This window comes from Morone saxatilis, unplaced genomic scaffold (assembly GCF_004916995.1).
Source record: "Morone saxatilis isolate NCDOM2014 unplaced genomic scaffold, NCSU_SB_2.0 Contig15, whole genome shotgun sequence".
In the NCBI taxonomy this organism is placed as follows: Eukaryota; Metazoa; Chordata; class Actinopteri; family Moronidae; genus Morone; species Morone saxatilis.
The window spans coordinates 17,825,035-17,851,763 of record NW_023339707.1 but is presented as its reverse complement, the minus strand read 5'-3'; the positions used below and the strand labels follow the sequence as shown (position 1 = coordinate 17,851,763).

Here is a 26,729-nt window from a genome sequence, read left to right as displayed (position 1 = left end):
TGAACATGAAAAGTAAAAACTTTAATTAGCAAAGGCAAGAGCATTTTAACACAAGCAAGCAAACTTGTGTCTGTATTATGTGCCGAAAGCCGTTCAGATATGATTGTAAGGTGTGACTATGAATCTTAAACACAAAAACAGCACTGAAACCATCACACATACAACTCTGACAGTAAAACTGAATTTCACTAGCTAACATAAATATGATTGCCTGTCAACATTTTTTTTTTCAAATACAAAAATATCTCATTTGAAACAAAGTCACACTCTTATGCCCCGGCAATTCAACAGTGCTACAGTAATCTCTCCCCACAAATGTGGTCGGGGAAAAAAAACAAACAGAAACATTACATTTTCAGAAATGAGAACAGGTCACATTTGATTGCTTTTGCACTGAAGCAACACTGGGATAAAAACTGAATGATGGTTCACATTCCTTAACTGTTTCACATTCATGAATGAGACAGGAGCTGCATGTATTGTGGCTCAAAAACTCAATAATGTCACATAACAGGGAAGTTGAACTTCCAAAAAATGCCCAAAACAGAAATAAAACCAACCATTTCCTGGTTAGGATTATGCACATTGGACGGGTTGTTGATATATGGACGGTTTTCAGTGGACAGCATTTTCACAATATGTATAAGCTACAACAAAACAAAGGATATTTTCCACTCATAAAAGTCACTTCAAGTTAATGTTTGTTTTCTTTCACACAAGAACAACAGTCATCCTGAGTTATTAAATGTCATATGTCAAATAGGATAAGTAGCAGTAAGTAAAGGGAAAACAAACGCAAAAAGCATCCTTACTGTATTTAAGCACAAACTAGTGATCTGAGCCTCGAAAGATGTCAGTTAATACCGCAGTGGTTTTGTATAAAAACGATTTCCATGGAAAACCACAAAAGAACACACACACACATATATATTAACTGTTTCCACACACAAAAACATACACACAAAAGAAAATAGCCCTGTTTTCAGCTTGCAGTACTTAACTGAGCTGCTATTCGGAAAAGTTTCTTTTAAGCATCTGTACCAACATGTAAAGACAACTGAATGAAACTGAGATTTTGCAGTCACATCCCATATAACTCACACTGAGGGACAGAGGCATGTTCAATATTCATTAATGGCCTGTGGTGTTCTTTTTTTGAAAAACAGAGACCAGACAGAGAGCTTCATCAGGTCCTGTAGTCCGGAGAATAGAGACGCGACCTGGGGCTGCTATTTGGGTCCATCCTCGGTATTCTGCGGTTGAAGGAATTCCCGTCTACAGAGTCTAAACCTGAAAAAGAGCCAAATATAGCACTGAGGAAATAAAGCATCTGTAGCAGAACAGACCAGTCACGTTGTGGGGAGAAAATATTATATATAAGAAATAAATGGAAGAATTCAGTTGCTATCAGTTAAAGTTGGACAAATGTGGCAGAATTTAAAAAGGAAACATCACTTTGCCAGAAACACAGGCTGTAAATTGTGACGTCAAACACCTCCTGCAGCAACTTCATTAGCAATAAATTGGAGACTTGGGTGATACAATGCTTTTTTTTTTTTTTTTACTAGGTTTAACATCCAAATGAGCTTTGTTTTAGCATGGGTGAGGTGGCACTTCTTAACAAAAAAAAAAATCTATTCTGACACCAGAAAATTGTTCTGGATGCGGTCACAACCTCTTCTATCTTTTCTAATGAATTCTCAGTTGAGCTGTACAGCCTAGTGGCATCGTAGATTTAGAGGTTGAAAAAAAAAAAAACGTCTCTTTACCCATTAAAACAAAAGCGAGACAAAGCTCAAAGGCTGGCATTTAGTATTAGCGTGTTAAATCCCTTTGAATGTATGCTTTAGTCTTTATTTATTTGATAGTCGTATTGGGGAAGTGTCACGGTGACAGTGTCGTACCTGAAGTGGGTGATGGTGTCCTTGGCATGAAAGCAGGATGATAAGCTTGTTGCTTTGGAGAGAACACAGTGTGGAGGACTGCAGGGGATAAAAACATATTTAAAACATTATCACAGTGTTTTAAAAGCTCTGCATTTAAAAAAAATTAAAAATCAAAAATCATGGGAATCACACACTGCTGATGAACACACACAGAGATTGTCAAGTTATGACAGTCCTTCACTTTTCAAAGAATATGTTACATTCCTTTTGTTACAAAAGACAAGCTGGCCCAGCTGTGCCTTGGACCGTTGGAGGCGTTCATTTTTTAATTATATGTAAAAGAAATTACAGCATTTGTTTTAGCTGCCTTAGAGTAAAAAAACATTAAAAACATAAATGACAAAAGCAAATCCCCAATAGCCTTGTACACTCCAGTCACATAAAACTAATTCCATTAAACAAAGAATGACAAGATGAAGCTGAAAACAATCAATGTGAAACCAAACATTCCTCATTATCCCTCTCATGTATTTAAACCCTTTATTAGTATCACAGTACCTCCAATTATCCCAGTTTACAAGCATTTCTGCACAGAATTGAAGTGACCCACCGATGATGATGATAGCTGTACCGGCCAGCAGAGCGAACAGGGTGAAGAACATCATCTGGTAACAGTTTATGAAGCTGTGCAGGGAGTGGCCCTCCTGCATGCTAACAACTGGAGCAGCAGCTGCTGAGAGAGAGAGAGCAGTGGATGAGATAATAGGCTGTCAAAACCTCTTCAAAGTGTGGAGAACATACAATGCACTAACAAATATTAGTAATGGCACTGAGGGATAATGAGGCTTTGTAACAGTTATAGTGAAATTTGATGGTTTCTGAAAATCTGCCATGTCTGAGTGCGTATGTCCTACACATGACAGAAATATTATTGAACAATGCATCCAGTGTTACTTAAGTTATAAAAGAAACTTAAACACATACAAATACCTACTGAAAAGACTGTCACTTTCAGTGGGGCAGTGGAGGCACCAGATGTGATATATTACATATATTATTTTAAGATGTATTGCTTTTAAAATTAATTAGAATGAATTGCGTGTTTGTTACATTTTCATTTTTTGAACAGCTGTACTACATTTCCTGTGGCCTCACACACAAAGTCACTTTAAGCAACATGACCTTGTAGGCTTGAGGCACGGTGACTTGTCATTTGACCTGAAAGGATAACTGACCTTGCATGGCAGCACTGGGATCAGCCACGTGAATCAAAGTGACAGGGATGGTGAGAGTCTGGCTGCAGGAACTGCTACTTATGGAAATAGACGCAGAGACCGCTGTCTGAGGGTCCACAGCGCTGACGGTGTACTTTGAGAAACCGGGGAATCCATGGTGTACCTCGTTCTCATGGACAACAATGTTGGAAGAAGTAGACACCACCTAAAGATGTGGAAATGTGTTATCTACATATACTTTTAGAATTTTGCATATTTTCTTAGAGGTTCTGCTAGAAATAATGTTTTGTCTGACCTCCATGTTGGACAGGGCTGCAGTCGGGCCGTAGATGGTGAGCTCAGCTGATGGGTGCATGTTGGACAGCAGCAGCTCAGTCTGGTCAGAGTAGAGGCCTGGCTCTATGGGCAGCACGGCGCTGACTTGTTCCCCCGCGAAGGCACTGCCTTCCAGGACTGCCTTCACCAGCAGGTTGGTCATGGACATGCTGAGCACACGAGTCTGTTGGTCAGTCATTGGCTGCAAGGTCATGGAACATGTGTAGAGGCCTGGGGCAAGAGTTCACAGAGGGAAAAGCGATGGGTCAAGACAAATTATTGTGTGCATTTGGGAAAAGGAATTACTATGGATGTCACAGTGTGTGATCCCTAGTGTCAATGTGGTCTCAAAAAAGGTGCATGACATGTACTTAAAAGCAATATATGTTCCCACTCAGTTCTAATCACTGAAGTTGTCGGGCAGGGTCATTTCATGATCACATGTTCCCATTAGGACCCTCAGTGGGATTCAGCTGAGTGGTTACAGCCTTGTACACACACAGTGGATCCCCTCAGAGATAAGCCAACAACTACGGTCCCAAAGTCCCAAACCCCAAACATAATTAGACCAGTGCTTTCAAGCAACAGGGGCTCTCCACAGTTCAATACATCACCTGGACACCTTTTATAGTCCCTGCTAAATTCATTCCAAGTGCAATGCAGGCATTGATTATGCCCTTGTAAACAGTATTTTCCCACCAGTCATGCAGAGCATACGCATAAACAGTGTGCCTGAGTTAGGTTTAAGAGAAATTTTATTTTGGAAATTTGGAACGCCTATAAAAAGGTAGAAAATGATGTGAATGTCGAAACAATCAATGCTGATATGGAACGTTAGGAGATTATAAGATGTAGTCTTTAACCAACAACTAAAAAAGATACAATCCATAATTTAAATGTAAAAGGAAGATAGCTGCAATACCAACATTTAAAATACATGATTGGATAAGGCTTGATGCACTGTATCTGAATACAATGAAATGATTCAATACTGTCAAAATGCTGGTCTGAGTTTCTATCAGCCTTACCAATGCTGGAGTCAAAGCTGGTGTGTGTTTTAAAGACATCATTAGCAGAGAAGTCAACAGCATCACTGGTGAAGCTGAGATGGCAGCTGACAGAGGTTTCTGGCTGCAGCTGTGAAATAGCTTCCGTCTGGGCAGAGGAACAGGTTCCTGCAGGGTAGAGCACACTGGCATAAGATACAACACCTTTGTGCTTCATTACACACAAAAAAATATATTAATATGAATGGCACTGATTTATGTAAGTATTTAGTTTTTCAGTAGGCCAGTTAAAAATAGGAACAGGGACTGTTTGACATTTTGGGAAATCACCTTATTCGCTTTATGGTGGAGAGTTAGATGAGAAGACTGATACGTCTAGACGTAAGAGGGCTATCAATCATCTTATTTAACTTTCAGCAGGAAAGTGAATTAAGTGTATTCCCCAAAATGCTGAACTATTCTTTTAACTAAAGCTTCACAAAAAAAAAAAAAGCAAGTCAGTTCAGTACCAATTAGGTTCGTCCCCCTCTCTCTGGTGGTGAGTAGGACCTTTGATGCCTTGCCGTTCCTGACAGGTGTAGCCTGCGCCATAGCTGCTGTCCTTGTAGCTGCTTCTACTACCACCTACAGTGACACCCAGAGAAAGAAAACAATAAATCCTGAGGAGATTCAGGTGTGTGCTTGGAATAATCAGATTATAATTTACATCCACAGCTAATTGTTTCTATCTATCACACCAGACTGTCAGTGAAACAAAACTAATTAAAACAGCCCAAAGTTTATTATAACATTACTGCTACCTATCAATGTCTCCTCTCACACTGTTAAAAGAAATAGCTCCATTCAGTTTGTTTTGTTTGAATGCCTGTGAGCACTTTTCTGTTCAAGATAAAAGACCTCTCACCAAATCTCATCCATTCCTGTTCTATATAGGAAAAGTAATAGGAAATATTTATATATATTTGCAGGTTACATTCACCTCACAAGCAGGAAGGATGGAGCATGGTGACACTCTGAGGCAGTGCCAATTAATCCTTTCCACACTCCATCATGTATGAGAATCTCAACAGCGGTAATGTCATGCACATACAGGTGATGATGGATACACTACACACCTGTTGTACTCTTATTCTCGGGATGATATATTGCTGCAGGATTGATACAGTATGATACACTGACAGAGAAGATAAAAATCTCTGGAGAATAGAGACGTTGAGAGTAGAAATAAAGAGACCAGAGAGACGTGCTGTTTGCATAATTACAACACTCAGAACGTGTTTCTTGTAGCTCATTCATCACAGCCATGACTCAAACGGGAAACAATTTATACCAGGGTACACGCAGCCTGCAGTGAAGCATTGCAGCTAAGATAGCAGTGACTACCTACTGATAACGTACCTCTATGTATGTTTTCAATATACCAGGTATTTCGTAGTACACAGTGACTGTCCCAGAGTCTCTGGCGACAGCTGCCCCACTTTTAGGGTCCATCTGAAGAACAGCATTAGCCGAGGAGCTCCAAAAACCATGACCACCTGCAGAGAAGAGAATATAGTCCAGCTTTTAGAAAACATATTTACTTGAAAATATAAGCATCTCCTCAGCCAGGAGCAGTACTATGATTCAAAAGGACTTAAGATAAATAGGTTCTTTATCCGAAAATGACATTAAATAAAATGCAGAGGCAGAAAGATGCTTCTAATTCCATTTTAATAAGAGAACAAATACAATCAAATTTAATTGCATAAAGATTGTGGGAGAGCACAAAAGCAAATGCATATTAGAGTGCCAAATCTGAACCCAACATTTTATTTCCAGTTATTATTCACAATACAGTATGTGTGTGGCTTAGAGGTCCAGTGTGTAGGGTTTAGTGGCATCTAGTGGTGAAGATGCAGATAGCAACAAACTGAACACTGCTTGTGTCTGTATTTGAAGACCTGGGAATGGGAATGGGCTGTGAAGTGTGTAGGAGAAACTATGGTGGCCATGAAACTCGCAAAAAAATGAGAAAGGCCTTATGCTACAGCTAGCGTTTGGTCTGTCCATTCTGGGCTACTGTAGAAACAGGGCGGTTTAACATGGCGTACTCCATGGAAGGTGACCCTTCTTTACTTACATTTCTGACAACAGATCCCCCTAAATGTTACACACTGGACCTTTAAAAAGAACATGTAGAGCTCTCACCATCTGCGTTGGTTAAATGGGGGGTGAAACAGACCACATCCCCCACCACCAGTCTGTGGGCCTCAAGTGGGTGGATGGCATGCTCAACAGGTATTGGAACGTAGTCTGCCACACCCATGTTTCCACTGTCCCACACTGCAAGAAGAGTGAGGCCTACATTGATCGTCCTCACTGTCAGAGTGTTGTTATCAGGTCCAATTCCCACCTGCACCAAGTCATCCCTGCAGGACAGAGCAGAGGTACAGCTTGAATTATAGATTAATTACTATTCATATTCTTTTTCTATCACTTTAATTTGATACAGAGTAATTGTCAATCTTAAAAAAAAAAACATTAAACAGAAAGAACATGCCCATTAAAAAAGCATTATATTTTAAACATAAAATGTATGTTTTAGGAACAAGAACATAAACATCAAAGCAAATATAAAAAATAAAAAAAACACCTAATAGTGTGCCCCACATCAACTACATTTGTTTATAAAGGTTAGCAGACTCACGTTAGCTCCAGATTAACTTGAGAATGTCTTTTTATACAGTTCCTAACTCAGGAACACAGACTACATCTAATCAAGTTTCTCTCCCTCTCACTACCTTGTTGTGACACCCCATGGTCTCGTCATTGATCCCTGTTTGACCATCCGTTCATCCTCTTATACACAACCCATGTAATCCTTTCATCCACGACTCTCATTCATTCTCCCAGACCTTATCTGTCGTACCCATAAACTAATTCACAAACATCAATGGCATTGTTTTCTTGCTAGAGAACTTACATTTTGGACAAAACTATAAGACATGCTTAAAAAAAACAAGTTTTGTCCTATTTTATTTAATTTTTCCCCTAAAAAAAATGTCTTGCTATTTGCCTCCATCTCTAAAGAATATGTTCTGAAATAGAGCCAAACTATTCCCACCTGAGAAACCAGTAAAATACAATTGGCTCCTTGGAGACTTAGTACGATCTAATCACAGGCCAGCCCCCTTAGTCCCAAGACTATCAGTCCTTTACCGGTTTGATTTTGATACTCTTCTAAAATTGTCTGTTAGCACCTGGAGAACAAGGTAATAGAATCAATTTATTGTGCAGACAGATGAGGGAGTCCCTCATTGAGAGAGCAGCAGTGCTCCTCTTGCCCAACACTCCCATTAATTTAGCTCACTCACTCAGGTGGAAACAACTACATCTGAAATCAAGTTGAAAGTACAGCCCTGTAAATTAATGTTGTGAACTCCACATGCAGCCTGCCACTAAAACTGACCATGACCTCAATGACTCTGGTTGTACTGTACAGATGAATGCACACAGTCTGAACAAGGAAGAATGGTATGGTGTATCACAGCACTGGCTAAGTATAGAAAAATACTGTTAGCGTCATGGATATGTCTGTGTTGATCAATATCACAATGTCAAATACATTTAAATAAATTGTTTTGATTTTTGCATCCTAACAACAATGCAAACAATGATGTGTAAACATTCCAAATTAATGAATTTTCTGTCCAGCTGGTTGAGGGTGAGTAGTTTGTGGGTTGACATGACTTGTCTGGCAGAATTTGAAATACGGGGAGACATTCAGTCACGCAAGGCTGGGTGAGGTTGCACGAACGGACCACTCAAAGAGAGGCCTTGGTACACTCTCTCTCTATATATAGCCCAGAACAGCAGGATAATAGCTTTTCAACCTTGGGGCTCTAAGCAAACTGCAAAACATACCATCCTCACTCCCCTGCCTGTCTATAAGTCATGTTTCTCTCATGGAGTCACACTGTTTATGAAAGTATGAATTACTGTATGTCAGTAAATATATAATGTGTTAAAGAACGAATAAATTGTCTGGTGACAGACCTGTTTGTGGAAAACGTAAGGTGGGAGTTGGAGCTGTGTAGGGCCTCTCCAGTGCTAGCATGAAAGTGGACAGTGAAGGTGAGCACTGTGCCCAGGGGGAAGGCTTTCAGGCTCTCTCTGGTGTGCGTGTAGAGCACTGGACTGGTACTGAAGCGCAGATAGGATACAGGCACCACCTGAGGAATGGAAGAGAGAACCAGTGTCGCATTTAGTATGTGCAGAGACAATGTCAACTGTTATTTCCAGGGTCAGCACTAGTGGCCATATAAACTGAGAATTAGGCTACATCCACACGAATACGTTTTAACGCATAACTTTTACTACGTTTACGTCCGCACTACTCCAGATATAGCCTGTAGTGGATGTAAGAATACAGGCAGCTCATGGTTAAGAATGACAGATAATGCATGGTTACTATTTGATATACTGACTATATATATTTTTACAAACATGCTATACAGAAAAAAAATCTATAATGTCACTATATCCCTTATGTATTCTTTCTAGGGCTTAATATATAGGAAGTGCGGTTTTACGTTAAACATTTACTTTACCATGCTTTGTCTATTTAAAACCAAACTGAAAAACATAACATTGCCTAGATGTGGATGCTTCTTGAGCTAACAAACATCTTTTTAGCTCAAGAGTAAATATTCTCATGTTTTCTAATCACAAACAACATCATTTAGTTTTTAACATATTTTAATTAAACTGGGTAATTGGGAATTTGCAACATTTAAAAGTTTTGGCAGACATACACAGCTTACATAATAACTACAAGAGGTCATTGTGCTGGTAGTATTCAGAAGTACTGCTTTTGAAACCAATAATGTGAAACACTTTCCATGCAGTGGCTCTCAAACTGACCTTCACAGCAAGGATGAGAGTTTGATTGACACCAAAGGTCTCTTGCGAGGTGATCAACAGAGAGGAGGTGCCAGTTAGAGAACCAGAGAAGAGAAAGCCTTTATCATCCACTTGAGCGATAACAACCTGGTCAGGGCAATCTAGCATCCGGTAAGAGAGTGCGCCCACACCATCCCTATTAGACATAGACAAACATAATTGCATCAAGTTTATCTGAGTTCTGTACATGTTTGTCATTTTGCATTGCACAATCAAAGTTGTTGGAGAAATCCACACGTTGGTCCCTCTCTGATTTTTGAAGAGACAAAAACCACGTGAAGTTGCTTGTAACTCACCTGTTAGTTTGGAGTTTGAGGGCTGAGTTCGGAGCCATCAGTAACTCCTCAGCCTCCACTTCAGGATTAAGCATGTGAAGCTTGTCATAGACCTTGATCAAAGCAAAGCATTGAAACTCCAATTATTAGAGGGCTTTAATCATTCTTTGATGTTTCGGAACTCGTGACATGTCATAGTTTAATGCAGTTTGAAGCTGGATGCATTCAGCTCCAACTAATCTGCAGTCTTATCACTTCACAAATTTAACAACGCCACATATTCCAATGCTCAGCAACTTCAGCACTGTGCTGCCTTAAATGCCAGCTTTCTCTATTATGAAGAAGCAGCAGGGGGACATGGCCATGATAAGCAAAATAGTCCATAAAAGGGGTCTTTATGAAGTATCTGCATATACAGTATTTATAATACCGAGTGTGTGTTTACAGCATTTATTTTCAGGTGTATCTACACAAAGAGAGTTGTAGCCACATTACTGTACCTGGATCTGGATCTCATCTGTCAGTTCCCGCAGATTCCCCACTAGCTGCCCAGCTTCAGGGTCAGTAACTCTGAGCACCACCTTCAGCCCTGTCCGCCCTCTAGTTCTTCCAGTCACTCTCATGCCGAAGCTGTGCTCTGACTGGAGCTCCACGTTAGCCTGAAGGAGACAGGAACCATTATGAGAATGGCAAAAATAGCAGCAGCAAATCAAATAAAAAAGGCAACAGTGATGAGAAAGCAGGGACAAGGCAGAGGCTGTCAAGGAAGCAGAGACAAGGCAGATGCTGCTTTTTTAATCGTGCTGTAATGCAGCGACAACACATCTTAAGTCAATCTGATAAAAGGATTGAAGGGACAATGGGAGCCAAAAATAGTAATGGTTCAGAAGCAGAAACTGCATGTGATGTCAAATCCAAGAGTGAAATCCTGAGTGAAGTGTACCTCAGTGTGTCTTGGCTGGACATCCAGAATATCTCTTTTGGTGGTGGACCAGTGGAAGGTGAGGTAAGGTAGAGCATTGCCAAAGGAGAACGGTGTTTGACTATTGGTCAGACCCATTACATATACAGGCATCTAGAAAAGGAAAGGACATGAATGAACATGGTAAGTACAATATCGCCCACAGAGAGTAGTGAATCAATTTTTTCACAGTTAAAAATAAAAAAAATACAATCATACTTGCGCTCCTGTCTTCATTCTTGTGATAGGTGCTCTGATTCGTATGGCCGTCAATTGCACAACCTCAACTTCTACTTGATCCTGAGGACACCAGAGGGTAAGACTTTCATCTGTAAAATCTAAGTTGGTCATACACTAGTTCACATCATCTAAATATATTTACCTGAGAGACAACGACTAGCTTCCCAGTTTTGGCATCAACAGCTTGGACCAATCCAGTCACAGTGACATTGCCAATGGTAACACCCCTGACGTGGCCCATGCCATTAACAGAAGCTATTTCCTCGTTGGAAATGGAGAAAAGAATATTGGACTGAGGCTGAGGGCCACCCTCAGATGTGATCTATAGATGACAGCAGAAATGAAAAGGGGAGGGATCGTTTGAAAGAGAAAAACAGAAAAAGGGAGAAAAAAAGGGTAGTCTTACATGAGTGATCTTGACAACAATGACAGTTTAGTCAATAGCTTTCATCAATGCGAGGTCTGATAATAATTTACTGAAAGCCATTATCCTTTGTGTATTTAACTACTTTAGATTATAAAAATGGAAATCCAACACAAATAATGTGCTGAGCATGTGTATTACGGAGTTCGATGTTCTGCAATTAAGAGGCTTCTTGGATGGATGGTAAATGCTTTCTAATTAAAGCATGAGCTGAGGCAAATGAAAGGCGAGCTGGATGTTTAAACCAAGAGCAATTAAGCTAACGTCATCTTCCAGAAGAGTCCTGGCAGAGGGCTCTTTTGGAAGATAAACTAAGGACCAGATGAACTCTTCTGGCAAGATGAACTGAGACCAGCTGTTTTCAGGCAAAGCTTAACCATCAATATTATACATACCTGCATCATTGCTCCAATTAACAGAGTTATTTTCCTTGGGACGAGTTTGAATGGTGGAAATACCTAAAAGTAAAATAAATAAAAAAAGTTATGTGCAACACATGCAAGGGTCAAAATTTGAACAGACATTTTAGAAATTCACACAAAATTATACCTCAATTTGCTGAGGTGCAGATGTAATTTTTCTCCCATCTTTATCCACAACAACAGCTGAGAGAGTGGTCTGACCAATAGCAACACCTTTCACCAGGAAAACTGCTGTATCATTTTCTGTGGACTCCACTAATGGTCTGCAAAAAAGGCATTGAGAAAAGTACATGAAGCCTAGCAAGTTCTTACATCCTCAACCTAAACAACATCTTACTACTTACTTTAGAGAGACTATTGCAGAAGCTGCCTTTAGCTTAAGATTCATGAAACGGAAATTGCTGGCTGGGAAGGGCTTCTTTTTGGAATCCAAGACTCTGACATAAGCTCTCACAGATTTGCCAATCTCCACCTGTAATACAGATGAATGACATAAATCACTAGGGATATAATCATTTTGGATCACAGGCAGAATACATTTAATGATGCTAATTCAAGACAGGCTAACTTTTAGGAAAATTGGGAAGGAAAGTGCTGAAGAAGACAACCATGTGTAGCGCTCAGATGTCACTGAGGCATTTCAGAAATGTGTGGTACTGATAAGAGGGATCATCTAGTAAAGCAGAGTCTGGACCCTCCAAGATGAGGGATTATGGGGCTGTAAACTGACCTTGTCAACCACTCGCACATAAACCTCCAAGATGTCAGAAACGTGTACTGTGGCCGTTGCAGGCGTTTGAAATGCCAGACAAAGGTCATGAACCATCACCTTCACCTCCCCTGGGTAGACGGGAGAAACCTGGGCACACACGGAAAACCAAAGTGATGTTTTCATTGTGAGAATCTCAATTCTCTGCATTAGATGTAGTATGTTTGAGTAAACAGCATGTTGTTAAAGATCACAAACTATTCCCATTGCAGATACAGATGTTCCTTCATACCTGAACTGTTCTTTGGGCCTCTTGGAACACCACATCCACTATTCCTTTAACACTGGTATTGACAAAAAAATAACCTGAACCTTCTTGCAGAGCCAGGTTTGCCTGCAAAACAGAATACAATCAATGCCTTGTGAGTGTAACGGTGCTAAAAATGATTATATGACTAAAATGATTACATATTGCGGGCTGATCCAGAAAACCATCCCAGTTCATGGTCACGTTTTTCTGACAGCCAGCTAGCCTTGCATGTGACATCAAAGGCGACCTATGACCACACGCTCTCTTTAAAATCCTCTTACACAGGTCACTAGCTGTTATTTAACCCCCACACCTTCCAAAAACTGCTCCTATATCACACAGGATTAAGAGAGGGAGGCCCACTGAGGGAAGAGGCCAAGGGATACAAGTTTCCACGTGTCTAGCAATAATTAATAGCAATAAATAGTTCACCCTTGAGACAGAGTAAAGACGGTAGTGATATCAGCACTGATAAATATGTCTCTTACTCGCACATCTGGGTGGTTGTATATGGTCACTGTGACAGGAGAAATCTTCACATCTTCAACTAACAGGAGCTCCAGGGTGGCTGAGACAGGGGTCAGGGGGTCATACTGTCCAGAAGAAGAAGAAGAAGAGTTTAAAAAAAGAGAAGACTAATTATTACACATAGGTGCAAGTTTATAAGAAAAGGCATCCATCCATGAAAAGAGTGTAACCTGCACATTGACTCCAAAAAACACATTTATTTAAATTCTCAGATCTGACTGGGAGAAAAGCGTTCATTATAATGATATTTTTAACAATGTTCAGTTGCTTCTGCTTTGAGAAAAACTTTCTGACAGGTCATGTTAGTGGTTGAGCCATTGTTTTCACTTACGGGACTGGGAACTTTGGCATCTTCCAGATGTGAAACCTGGTAACCCAGAGTGGTCACTGTAATGGCAGCAATGCCTGTCTGATGATGGACAAGAACTGTCCGGCGTCCTGAAACAAAAAAGTAATTAGACCTATCCAAAATATTTACCATTGCTAATCTATGGAAACAGACAGCAAAAAAATAAAATAAAATGAATCCTTCCCCGTCAGCCTCCATTGTCTTAGAATTAAATCCTGCCTTAGCTTTCTCTCCTGCTTTTACCTCATTACTTTCCAAATGCAGAAAGAAAATGTTAAGCTGACAACCCCCTATTTCTTAAAAACACAACAAAAAACAAACTGACTAAAAAGGTTTAAGGCAAGTAACAAGGTTTTACCATGAAGTTTCTTCTGTTTGTTGCCATCCGGAGAGAGCAGCAGCTCCATGGGCATAGTAGGTTCAATACTGGCCACTGACATCTTGGTCGATTCCCACAACACGCTCAGAGAGCTGAAGTTGTCAAACTTCCTTCCTTGTTGATCAAAAGCAGCCAGGTCCAAAATGGGGTTACGGTAATTTGACACAGGCACCTACAGAAAGGTATTCTTAATCAAGTCATTTTCCCAACATTAGGGAATCAGTAAAATCATTGAGATAAAAATAATTTTAGGTACAATGTGTTAATACTTCTTTTGTAAGGTAGCTGTCACTTTCTCAGATGACAAGTGTCTCCTTTCAGAACAAAAATAATTTTTTGCAAGTAGCAGGAATTTTACAAGCACCAAAATTACATTTCTTCAGTGATTTCCGCATGGACACAGGGAAGTAATCAATGTTAAATAAATACCAGCATTAAATGGATGCAGCTAAACACGGTCAGAAAAATCTTGTTGATCCTTGTGAAGGAACCACGTACATACCACTTGTTTGTTCTGCTGCAGCAGTGGGCAGGTCAGGTCCAGCTGTGGGCTGGTATACACTGGGACCAGGGTGAGACGAGATGGGGGGGCACATACGAACTTGACCACTGCCAGCTCCACAGCAGGGTAAGGATTGGTCACACTGGCCTCATTTCCAACCGTCACCTCCAGCACCTGAAGATTAACATTACAACTACAGTTGAAAGCTGCTGACAAAATAATACTGTTGTATTACTGTAACTATTTAGAGCCATCATAGTGAGTAAAGTATGTATATACAGTGTTAATACAAACAACTATAGCTAGATTATGAAGCTAGAATTTTGAGCTTTTGTACTTCTTCTCAAGTTAGAAGAAAAAAAGGAATGAAATCTAACCATAAAATTCTTCAGTAGGGTATAAATAGAAACAACATGATTTATGAAGATCCCACCTGCTCTCCCAAGGCTCTGCAGGTTGCTCTGACCCAGTGCTGGTTGTAGTTGTGAGATGTGGGATTGGTCAGAGTAAGGCTCACGCTGGCCTCATCCTCAGCTCTCAAGCTGCAGAAGAACTTTGATGGCTCTAAAACCCAAGGCCGTGGCCCGCCCTCAAACAACATGTCTTTAGATGATCCCAGAGTCACCACGGCCACGGATACAGGGTCAATCGCCTGCCAAATAGCATTATTTTATTATGTTTCAGGAAGAAATGCTTTTACAAATGTCAACAGATCTGGGGGGAAGAGAATGTAATTAACATAGAAAGTAGAACACAAAACAGAACAATAATGCAATTAAAAAGTTCTCTACTTCAGCTTGGCCATTGTAATGTTAAGCTGGGGACATTTTAAGCAGTAATTTACAGCAAAGAAGCAAAATTGGGTCAACCTTTAGCTGCCAGGGCAAAACAAGTAAAGCAAGATCACAAAAACGTCTGCAGTATTCTGAAGAATATTACTTAATGCCACGATAAAAAGAATACATAGCCTCAAGTCTAAAGTGGTGCATCAAACAGCATGCTACTATACTGCTAACCTGAATGTACTATGAAAGAAACCACAGCTATTGGTGGTTCAGGAGTGACACAATGTTTCATGAGATTTTGTCACCTCATCATATTATGTGTCATGCTGTTAAATTAAGTATGGTACCACAGCAGTTGAAGTCAATTTCATTCTGGTGCAGTACTAAAGCCCAGGCGTAGAAAACAAATCAGTGTAGCAAGTGTATATAGTGCATAATTAAAATTCACAGAGGAAACCCAGGAGGAGAATATTTTAACACACCGATGATCGCATTTTTGCCTTGATTTTAGGAGAGACTGTGTGTACGAATGTGCGTGTGTGTGAGTGTGTGCATGTGTTTCGTTGGAAGACAAAAGCTAATTGGTGCTTTGTGGTGAGAATAAAAGCAAACAAAGACTTCAGGTAAAAGTTCCAAGATTATTACGCCCATGCAGATGCCCTATAGCATTCAAACAGAAAATGTGCAAAGTATAATATTTAATAAACAACAAAAAATGATCCACAAGGAGATTAGGCCTTATAATATTAAAATATAAAGAAGGAAAAATTATACTCCTCAAATTTCATAATGAGCAAGGTCCTATAAGCATGAAACCTTTGGACTCACTCTGAGAGGAAGATAGGCAGCAATGGTGATCTTGGCACTGAGGTGAACATTGCCATGGGTGTAGCTGACAGTAAGCATGGTGTACCCAGAAGCCAGGGCCTTGGCTCTCACCCCACTGCAGTGGTCCTGGCCTGGAGCCAGTCTCTCTGGATCAGGACAAAGAGGGTTGGAGGAAGCCAAATAATAAGAGAATGCAATATGATCATGTACAAATAACCACAATTGTTCACACAGGTGACCTCATTCATCTTCCTATCAAATTCCACTAAAGTACAGAGAGGTCTTATTATGTGTCCCAGCACGCTCTTCTGATTAATAATACAATATTCCAAAATGAAAAACTGTAGATCTTGCTAACAGTAGAACTTTCAAAGAGATAAATGTTATAATGACATGGCATAAAAAATTTAAAATGATTCAGTGTTACAGAGTATTGTGACCATACGGTTTGTCAAACACAGGCCACTACCAGTGTTTGGGTGGCCAACTAATAACAAAAATATATTTTTGTATTCATTATTTCTTTAATTCTTTCTCCATGATGTGAAACTGTAGCTGAAGGTGTGAACTGATTAAAAAGTTTCCTGCACTAGTGCATTCACTTCAGTTATTACTGCAATCACAACAATGAACACAAGGGGTGCCCACTCCTATATGTCACACTGGCCTGAACACAGCTGTATATCAGTAAGTACACGACTATTTTCATGAAAGAAAGTGAGCTAAATAATTACCCTCCAAGTGTATAATGCATAATTAAAAAATAATTAAAAAAACAAGCCCCACACAATTAAAAAAATAATCCCTGCATGCATGTTTACACCAGCATTGCTAAATAAATCCTACACACAATGCACTCTTAGGCCTGCCTCTGGTTCCACTAGCCAGTCACTGGACAAGAGTGAGTCATATCTCATACGGATTAACACCAAACAGAGTGATCAGTAAATGAGTCCCATGACTGAGCATCCATTGGTTGGTAACCTTAACTGAAAACTCAACTCAAGTCCATTGTCGCTATTGACAGTATGAGCCAGTCAGATAACTCAAACTCACCATCTAGCAGTTGGAAGACGCCGAGGTTCTCCTCCTCAACCTGCAGGTCAAAGTGGGAGCAGTCACTCAACATGACCCGCTCTTTCTCCACCTCCTCCAGCAGGCCCAAAATCCTGAGTGGCAGATCCAGAACCAGGCCCACCCTTGCCTCTACTGGGCAAGGAGCAAAGTCCATGGCCACAGGCTCAACAACGTACACCTGAGCAAAAGCAGAATCAAAGAGGTATAACAAGAGTGTTAGATTTAGAGCTGGGAATGATAATAAAAAAGGCAAATTCAAGCTATAAGACTGCATTGTACTTTAATGGCCACACAATTACTGTTACAAGTTAGAATTATGTTTTCAATTCTCTTGAATGGCCTCCTTAAGTATATAAAATAGTTCCATTAAACTGAAAGAATCATACCCTTTAATAAAATTTAAAATTGTAAAACGAACAATGAAACCCCACTTAGAGCCATCTTTTAAAAAGCTCCACAGACAAGCAAAGTGAAACAGAAAGAGTGAGGCCAAAGTTGAAGAGTTGTTCAAGATCTCCTGAATTTTAACACTGAAACTATTTTAGCTCCAAAAAGTGGATAAATATGTTCTGCTTTGAAATACATACCTTTTGTCTAAAATCTGCATTAAGAGTGAAGGCTTATTCTGAAGTAGTAGCTACTTGATGACAAGCACTTTTCAAGTGTTCTTATATTCCCCCAGTGCTCTTTGGTGGGGATAACAAGGGAAACAAACCCCTGAAAATGTAGTTTCAACTCTTAAGCAACAAGAAAAATAAAAGATAACTAATGACATCAAATCTGGTGTAAGGGAGTGCATGCGTCTTTTTCAACTGACACCTGTCTGCATTAAACTAGCAAGAAGAGTACATATAAAACAACACAGACAAGGACAAATAAATCATATTGAGATGCTGATTGAGAAAATTGTTTTGTATGACTTTTAAAATAAAGAACCAAAGTCAATAAAGTCTTAATCTCCTTGAATCCTATGGACCTCTTTGTGGTTTCCACTTCAGTTTGAATCTTTACCCTTCAAATGTAATGTTAATTATTTATTAGTGTATTGTGTAAACTAGAAATGAAAATATGACATTATCTGTCGCTACTTTGACATTAACACTTAATTAACACTTTACTGAAAAATACTGCAACGGAAAATACTGCACGTTAATCAGAATTATAATTTGTGCCATAACTTCCATATGAATATTAAATGACAGTGTTTCACAACGTGAGAGTTTGCAAGGTCAACTGACCTTCATCTGGCCAAAGTGTAGTGGGTTGCGTAGATCATGAGCATAAACTACGCTGACGCCAATGTCACTGACTGTCGTCATCACTCCTTTCACGGTCACGGTGGCGACAGCTGTATTGGAGGAAGACCAGCTGAAATTTCCACTCCCTCCGGTTGCCTGTCGTAAAACAGACACTAGGAGTCATCACAAGCACCACAATGAGACTTCTCAGAGGTAAAATGACAAAAATAATTGAATTGAATGATTAATTACAGCAAACACTGTCTTAAACAAAATGTATCATTCCTGCCCTATGACAGATTAAACACCATTGAAGCACAAAGTTTGCATGTATCCAGAAAAAGAATAATTACCTTTATTGTGTACTGATAAGCTCCAACCTTGGGCTGCCATGGAAATGTGAGAATACTGGGACTAAGAACTATGGGATTATAGATTTCTACATCTTGTTCGTTGTGGACAGGGTTGGCTAGTGCATGGACCTTTCCAGTCTGAAACAGAACAGAGGCCACAGGAAATGATCAGGCTCTCTTTACTGAAGTGGAAGAAAGGGGCAGATGGTCAATGCAATAATGATCCTCCAGCTGAAATATAGACTCATAAGGGTCACAGATGCAATTAAACTCACTTCATCCACAACAGCACTTAGGGTAGCATCAATGAGAGTTAGGCCTTCTTTGAGAGCTTTGACACGATGGTACGATCCATTCAGAGAAGACTCAAGGAGCTCAAAGTACTCCGCAGGGAAACCAGTGTCAATACGGACATTCTGCAAAATCAAAAAACATACATAGATGTTTATACCACTGCCTCTGTATGGATCTAGAAAGAAGCCTGGTTTCAAACTTTTACAGACTTTAAGGTTGTTTTATAATGTTGAGTGTCAAGACTTTGATTTGTTCATACTTTAATGGTGACCATTTTCTCAGCACTGGTTTGAAATATTGGCTAATAAAACTCGTAAGCTAGTGAAGGAAGGCTCAACATGCACTAAATCTCTCCTCTCTAATGTCTCTCAGATGTGTTTCAGGCTGCATCTGATTAATGATGACCAAGTCTTTTTTTTTAAGGTTTCCAGGGAACAACTCGGAAAATCCATCTCAAATTATTGGAATGCAGGCCCATAATCACCACTAATGAAACCAAACAAGTAAAGATAGTGAGAAAAACAAGCAAGAAAAAACGGTGTGGCCTGCTTATATAATCACACCAGAGGTTGTGTTCTTTGAAATGTGAAATATTACATTTCATCAACAACATAAGGCTGGTCAAAGGGTGTGTCCAGAGTGACTTTCACAATTTACTGTCACAGTATTTGCCAATTGACATTCACACAGATGCCCAATTCAATTCTTGAAAAAATAAACGTAAGCATACTTACATCGGAGAGGTAAATTTTGTTGCCGGATTTATCAAATACTTCAATGAGGATGTCATATACTCTGCCTGTTTCGAGAACCCAGCTTTCTCCTGGACGAATTTTAAAAGCTAAACAAATTACAGAGAAAACAGAAGTTAGCTACATATTTTAAGGAGTGAGACTATGAAACATTTCTTATTATTTTTGGTAAGAGCAAGAAACAGACCTAAGTAGCCTGGTTCAACCACATACAGAGTGCTGTTGGGTAGGCGAGACACTCCTTGCATCCGAAGACCTAAAAAGATACTACTAAGGAAAATTAAGCCAAGCAGCACACTCATTGATAATGACAGCTTGAATTTTACTGTTCTCTGCTGAAAGATAAAAATCAATATTTGGTGTAAAAACACTTCATCACTGCAGCTGAAACAAATCCTCAGACTATATTTTATCAGCTCTTTATCACCTCAGGCAAAGTACATGACATTATACCATTATAATAACTGCTACAGAGTGCATGTACAACTTATCAGAAGGATACTCTTATGATCCAGCACCACATTCATGTGTCCCAGTTGAATTGCTGTAACAATGGAGGTGCTTTGATCCAGACTGGCCACAGCAACATCTGGATTTCCATTAGGGCCAACTGCACTGTTCTGCAGGTGCAGTTCATACTGATCACAAGGCATAGAGAGCTCTGGACAAACACAACACAAACACAAATCAGTTTAAGAGCTGGCATTTCTGTACTAGACATATTTGAAAATGTGTAGAAATGGCACAGCTGCTCCACTCATCAGGTCACAGTGAGTGAACATATAACTAAACCACATTTGTATTCATATTTTAGGTATCAAACTGATACTTGAACGTCATGAGCTGTGAGATGGCTGTGATTAAATAAATGTACTTTACTCTTCACTAAAGAGAGTCAGACCTGTGATCGTGCCCTGTCTTATCTTCAGGACTTTGTATCGGATGGAAGTTCCCGCAAGCAAGTAGACATCATGTGCAGGACTCAGCATGATGTTCTCTAAAATCAGTAGGCTCACCTCCGCTGCACCCACATCCTGTAGCACAGATACCATGGTTACAGAACAACAAAGCTTCAACTTCCCGCCTTAACAAACTAGAATAAACTGGTTTCAGTGTTCAGAAATGCCACTTGACTGTCACTACTGCTGTGACATAATTTATAAGGCAGGAAGTAGGCACTATTACTATTACTATGCAGTCTTTTGCTATTTGTAGGATATCTGCATTTGAGGAGAGGAGTTACCGCACAAATTGAGGACACAATTTAACCAGAAGTTATTCTACTTATGTGATTTCCACTTTTCTATTAAAAAACAGACCAAAAACCATCTATGATTGTAACAATACAGTGAAATTGTGCTGGTTTCAACAGCCCAAAAATATTTTGAAAGCTATTTGTTACCTTATACAATGGCTCTTGAATTTTGGCCTTCAGCTTGGCATGTCCTGTTTTCAGTCCTGACACCAAAATAATATCGCCCTGTTTCCCAACACGCTCCATTTCAGATATGTATCCAGGGGGTGTGTAGGTGGACTCAGAGAATTTAAGTACCCTTGAGGGGAATAAAGGGACAAATTAGAAAATATATTTGAAATTGAGACTCAACCCAGCATGGGCTGTTGCAGCTGACCTCAAGAAAGATTTGTTTTCAGAGGTAGTAAAACAGAAACATCACACTATTTTGGCAAAACAGGATAACTGTATCCTTGGTTTTATGGTTAGGTTAGCAAATCAGTGTAGATTGATCATTTTGTCTACTGTCAGCTTGCTATCAGATTTTCCACAAAAAAAATAAAAATAAAATAAAAACAATTAGGGTATTAACACAGGAGAGCCTACCGTAATGAATTGTAAGAGTCGGAGAATCCATTCACATCTACATCTTTCACTAAGGTCCAGTCAAACACTAGACCAGAAAGGGTGCTGAAGGTATTTCCTGCAACATAAAAGAGAGAAAAAAAGTTAGACCCTATCTCTTTAAGTCACAAACTTAAATCTAAACACATGGGTATGTGAGATTTGGCGAGGAACGGAGAATATCTGCACAGACCCTTTTAAACTTTTGCTATAAGGCTGAGGTCACTTTACTTGAATGTATAATGGATGCTGAGCATAATTTTCTGAAAGCTCCAGTCGAATTAGATAAAACAAAACCAATAGGCATTTCATTACAGGATACTTGCTGTCCTTTTGCAATCTACTCAATCTGATGAATCTAAAATACACTTTAAAACCAAAGCAAACAAAAACAAAACACCCAACCCTAGAGTCATCATCAGAAAGAATCAGGCTGTAGCTACAGCTCATTAAATTAAGTGTGTCTTCCTAAATGGAAACAGTCAAACAGAGCAAATAGCCACCTCACAGTAGCAGCCTGAAGGGAAAGAAAACCCTGCTTAGAGCGTGATCAGTTTTTATATTACAAGTATTGATGTAATTTATTCTTGTCTTAAGGGGATACTGAATTATCAACAACACCAGTAGTCTATAATAAGAATCACTTTAAGCCAGTGATAAGCCAGTATGTCACCTTCAGAGTCCAGTGCATGAATTTTGAGTGCCAGTGGTGAGTCCTCCAGATGCAGCTCTCTGGTGGTTGACACGATCTGGATCTCACTGATGATGTCAACAATAGCATCACAACGTAGTACCTGTCCGGTAACTGGAAATGGAAGAAGGGACAAGACTTCATATACACAGTACATACTACACAACGTTGCAGAAAAACTACAGAAATAAATGGCTTGGCGTTTTAAGCGAATAGTAATTTAAAAAACAAAGCAGTAATTCTTGTTGAGGCACAAAGCATAGAAATCTACCTCCTGACTAAAGCACATACTTTATCATATGTATGAAAATGAGAGGGACTTGCTCCCTGGCAAAATGCTATACAGTTAGATATCAAGTCAAATAATATGGCTTTTGTGGTTTACCAAGTAGGCTGTTGCATGAGTGATAGATTGTATCAGCTTGTGTTTTAAACCAGAAACAGCTCGAGTCAGTTAGACCTCAGTGACTGTGGTCTGAACAGGTATGTTGTTTGTGTAAGGGCTAATACGTCTGATTTTCCTTATTATAAAGCAAATGCTCGCAACTGCCGCTCAGCCATGACTGACCAACCGTGTCACAGGCAACAGATGACATACAGCATTTCACAACAGAAAAGCAGGAAGAATAAAAAAACAGTGTTGTGTAACAGAATGACAAAATTTCCATGAAACTCTGAGGGATATACGTGTTTACATTCTAGACATATTTCAAATAGCTTACAACGCATTTCAGTGTTTCCATAATTTTCAAGACCTTTCTTTCCATGACATTTTTATGACATACAGTTGGTATAACAAACACCAGCTTACTCCAACTGTATACCCTACATACTGGGCACTGCTGAGGTGCCCTCGAGCAAGCTATCGAACCTCTAACTGCTCGGGGCAATGTGCTATGCTGAAGCCCCATCGCTCTGACATCTCTCCACAATGAATGCATGTCTACAGGTCCTCTGTGTGTGTAAATTAAAGAAAATAACAGATTGAATACATACACACATGCATTACCTAACTGACACATAGAATTCTTGAATAAGCTACTTGTGTTTATTAATATATCATCCACATATTTACCAACATCTTCAGCCAGAATGATGCTGGTGAGCCTGGAGGGCTGGGTGGAGAGAGCCTGGAGAACAGCTCTCCGGGAGCAGCCTCTGTTACTCTCTTCATCCACAGCCTGGATGCTTGCTACCTCTGGTCTGGTGGAAGACCTAGAAAAAACAACAAAAAAACAGGTCTTGTACATATTCATTGTAACAACAATGTTGTTAATCACAGAGAGAGCTGAGGTGGAATAACATTTCCATACTTTGGAGATGAAGCTTTACTGTAAACTTGGATGGATTTAAAAGGGAACACCAGAAAAGCCACTTTAGAAATCCATTTTACCTTTAAAAGGGTTCAGCAGACCCCCACTCACTGCCATAAACTGACTACAGTGTATACACTTGTCCATGTGGCCTCATATGCCCCCATGCAACATGACACTCACATGTCTTTCTACTCACCATCTGTAGCAGCCCTCAGTAGTTTCCAACGTGAAGTTAATCTTTGTACTCCTAGCAAGCGGAAGCAACACTTTGGGTATATTTAGTTTCGAGCTACCGTTAACTTGAACCGCTGCTATTGATAAAAGCATCAAAAACACTGCTAACTTCAAGGAATTCATTTCCGCTACATGAGATTTATTGGCACCAAAGCTAACGGTCGAATGAATGAACGCCAAGTTTCTTTCTTCACTAGCTGAACTTCCTCCGTCCCATTAACGTAGCTAGCTGTCTGTGTAGTAGTCGAGGGGTTTAGATGAGCTACCATCGCCACAGGAGCTATATCTCAACTCAAACACATGCTGTCTGCCTGCTCAATATCAGTTTAACGTTATATTGGTGATTAACGGACAGCAGCCACATGATAACAGTTACAATGCCCCCCTCCAAGTCCTCCAAGTCAGCTCCTGCGCTTTGCTTGTCCTCAAAGATACTTCGAAACGCTCAGAGACCAGCGGCGTTAAATCCGCTGTTTTATCTTAGTGTGTACAGTTAGCAAACAATAGCGTAAAAAGGGCATATTTCCTACAAATACCCGCCATTAGCAATAATTCGACTTCGTGTGCATGCCGGGACTGGGGAAACGTCACACACGAGGACGGGCAACTGGTGGATGACGCTGTTTCTTAAAGGTACAGTTTGTTTGTTTGTTTTTCAACTCAATTGAATTGAGTCACCTGCAAGCCTGGATTACAAAATAGTGCAGGGAGACAGACAGCTTCCTTGGGCCTCAGAACCTTAGGGCACATCCCATTGTTCACAGTGTGTTTGGTTTGTGGTAATTCAAGTAATTGCACAATTTTTCAAATTACAAAATCAACTAGATGGCAAGCTTCCTTCCTTATTAATTAATCTTGAGGCCGTTTTAGCAGAGAATCATAGCTTATGTGGTATAATAATAACACATAACATTGTTATATAATAATAACAAATAACTACAATGATAATATTATATACTAATACTTTACTTCTTTAAGATAATGCTGTGCTCACATTGTGCATATTCCTAAGTAAACTAGTTTAATTTGTATACATAAAGATGACAGGATTCACAACATGATTGTGGTTGGCATCTTCATATATTGTCAAGCAGCATCTGCATCCCCTTTTGGCACACCTAGTTCAGTAACTTTAAATGGCACTTACTGCCCTGTTGAAATAATATGACTGAGTTAGCAGTTTATTGGTACACAATCTATCTAAGACAACCCTAAAGCTTTTACATTCATCACATCTATCAGAAGCTTAATGTGCAATTTCCCTGACGGTGATAACTTGTAAATTTGACTAATCATTGACACTTATAGGCAGTAGATCTACCTGTACTCTGGCCAAGTATAATAAATGAAAGCCATGAGGACACAAATCAAACATTTGCCCCTCCTACTTCATAAGAAATGTCTACGCTGCAATGAATTTGAGCTGCAAGGAATTTGAGCTGCAAGGAATTTAGAAGTTGGCCAACATGAGTACCTGGATAATTTTGTGTACAGTGTGGATTTTACATTGTTTTATATAAACTTATAAATAAATCTATATAACCAGACAAGGCATATCACCATGAACTGGCTGTCGGTCATTCTTGCATTGTGTTCGGCTGTTAAGAACATGCAGTGCATGACTTTTCACCCCTAGGTGTCACTGACAGCTCCCTGTATGTTATTCTCACTTTGGTAGGATGACAGCAGTGAGTTCATTGTATGATATATAGGTAAAAAATGAAATGAAGTGTCATCAGTGCCCTTTAACCAATGAAATATTTAACATAAGAACAGTGGTTGAAAAGAGTATGGCTGAAAGTGATAATTTTCCCTTTGTTTGTGTGTGTGTGTGTGTGAAATCATTTTCTGGCCCTGAGATAAGACATGCATTGTTAGCAGAATGTTAATTATACAGACTCAGTTGAAGTGGCTGCATTATTTCTGATCCATCCTCTCATAGACTTTAAAGTTATTACTGCAATTCTCCTCCCGGTTTTTGCCTCTAGTTTTCTAGACACTGGAAGATGTACATCTTGATTAGCAGACAGACTTGGTTTTCAGATATTTTACATAATGCTCCTTTGTGCCAAAGGATATATTGTTTGAGTCATAATGCATTAACAGTGAAAACCCATCACTAACTGGTGCTATGTCCTGGTTCTCAACTGCAGCAATCTACACATTTAATACTGTATAGTCACACTACGACGGTAACGTGGTCTAAAATGATAATGGCTGATCAAGTTGGTTGGAGTTTTTCAAACTATTTTGGGTTGAAATAAAATGACATATCTTTCTTCAGTACAATGACGGCAGTTGAGAATGAAACCTGAGAAGAGAAAACAACTTTATTTTATTTTGTGTGGGCGTCACTTCTACATTTAGTTTCATCTTTGTACCCCATCTATTGGCAGTGCGCATAGAAGTGATGTTAGGAGTGAATGATGTAATGTCTGAGAACATGGAAAACAATACCTGAATGTCACGCTCTGTGTCTGTAGCACTTCACATCGAGGCTCATGTCTAGACAACACAAAGTGCAGCACCAGGCTGAACTCATTCAAAGGGAAAAGTGCTTGTAATGTTGTTTCTGGGCTTAGATTGTTATGTGATTTCCTCAGTTCAAATCTGGCAGAGGTAAAGCTCAGCAGCGATTAAGTATATCCAATAAAAAAAGGAGAAGTTCTCAAATGTTTTTTTGTAAGTGTTTGACTTTGTGCCAGTTTTTGGTGAAAAGTTACTCATTGCAGTACATTTAATCAACTAGTCTTGTCTTATATAGAATGGCCACCCACTTTTATATTGGGAATAGCGCAACATTATTTACCACACCTGAAA

General features: G+C 39.6%; 1 protein-coding gene across 2 annotated transcripts; it reads right to left on the bottom strand.

Moving 5' to 3' along the window:
• On the bottom strand, positions 1-24,496 carry nup210 (nucleoporin 210). Of its 2 annotated transcripts, none has more exons than XM_035657154.1 (40): positions 23,872-24,496; positions 23,435-23,574; positions 22,342-22,473; positions 21,651-21,747; positions 21,213-21,363; positions 20,712-20,844; positions 20,313-20,471; positions 19,998-20,066; positions 19,793-19,899; positions 19,040-19,180; positions 18,765-18,902; positions 18,412-18,567; positions 17,153-17,351; positions 16,097-16,242; positions 14,917-15,135; positions 14,484-14,657; positions 13,961-14,153; positions 13,585-13,691; positions 13,214-13,318; positions 12,708-12,809; positions 12,437-12,565; positions 12,051-12,178; positions 11,834-11,969; positions 11,680-11,742; positions 11,003-11,182; positions 10,840-10,920; positions 10,603-10,734; positions 10,160-10,318; positions 9,681-9,772; positions 9,346-9,520; positions 8,479-8,654; positions 6,631-6,851; positions 5,842-5,978; positions 4,953-5,067; positions 4,465-4,611; positions 3,417-3,667; positions 3,122-3,326; positions 2,497-2,619; positions 1,905-1,982; positions 1-1,290 (listed from the first exon to the last, which is right to left on the bottom strand). In XM_035657154.1, the coding sequence occupies exons 1-40, from the start codon at positions 24,030-24,032 to the stop codon at positions 1,187-1,189; spliced, it is 5,661 nt and encodes a 1,886-aa protein (XP_035513047.1). In that variant the 5' UTR covers positions 24,033-24,496; the 3' UTR covers positions 1-1,186. The 2 variants fall into 2 exon arrangements, with proteins under 2 accessions (XP_035513047.1, XP_035513048.1); XM_035657155.1 differs by having other exon boundaries at positions 2,497-2,616.
• Between the last annotated feature and the right edge of the window lie 2,233 nt (positions 24,497-26,729).

What these genes read in the sequence shown, in the direction of transcription:
- nup210 (XM_035657154.1), bottom strand. Translation starts at nt 24,032, where the DNA reads ATGAATTCCTTGAAGTTAGCAGTGTTTTTGATGCTTTTATCAATAGCA. An exon ending in TGCAGCAGAACAAACAAGTG is followed by an intron (nt 14,154 to 14,483) that starts GTATGTACGTGG and finishes ACCTTTCTGTAG; the next exon opens with GTGCCTGTGTCAAATTACCG. An exon ending in CTGCACCTCAGCAAATTGAG is followed by an intron (nt 11,743 to 11,833) that starts GTATAATTTTGT and finishes TTTTACTTTTAG; the next exon opens with GTATTTCCACCATTCAAACT.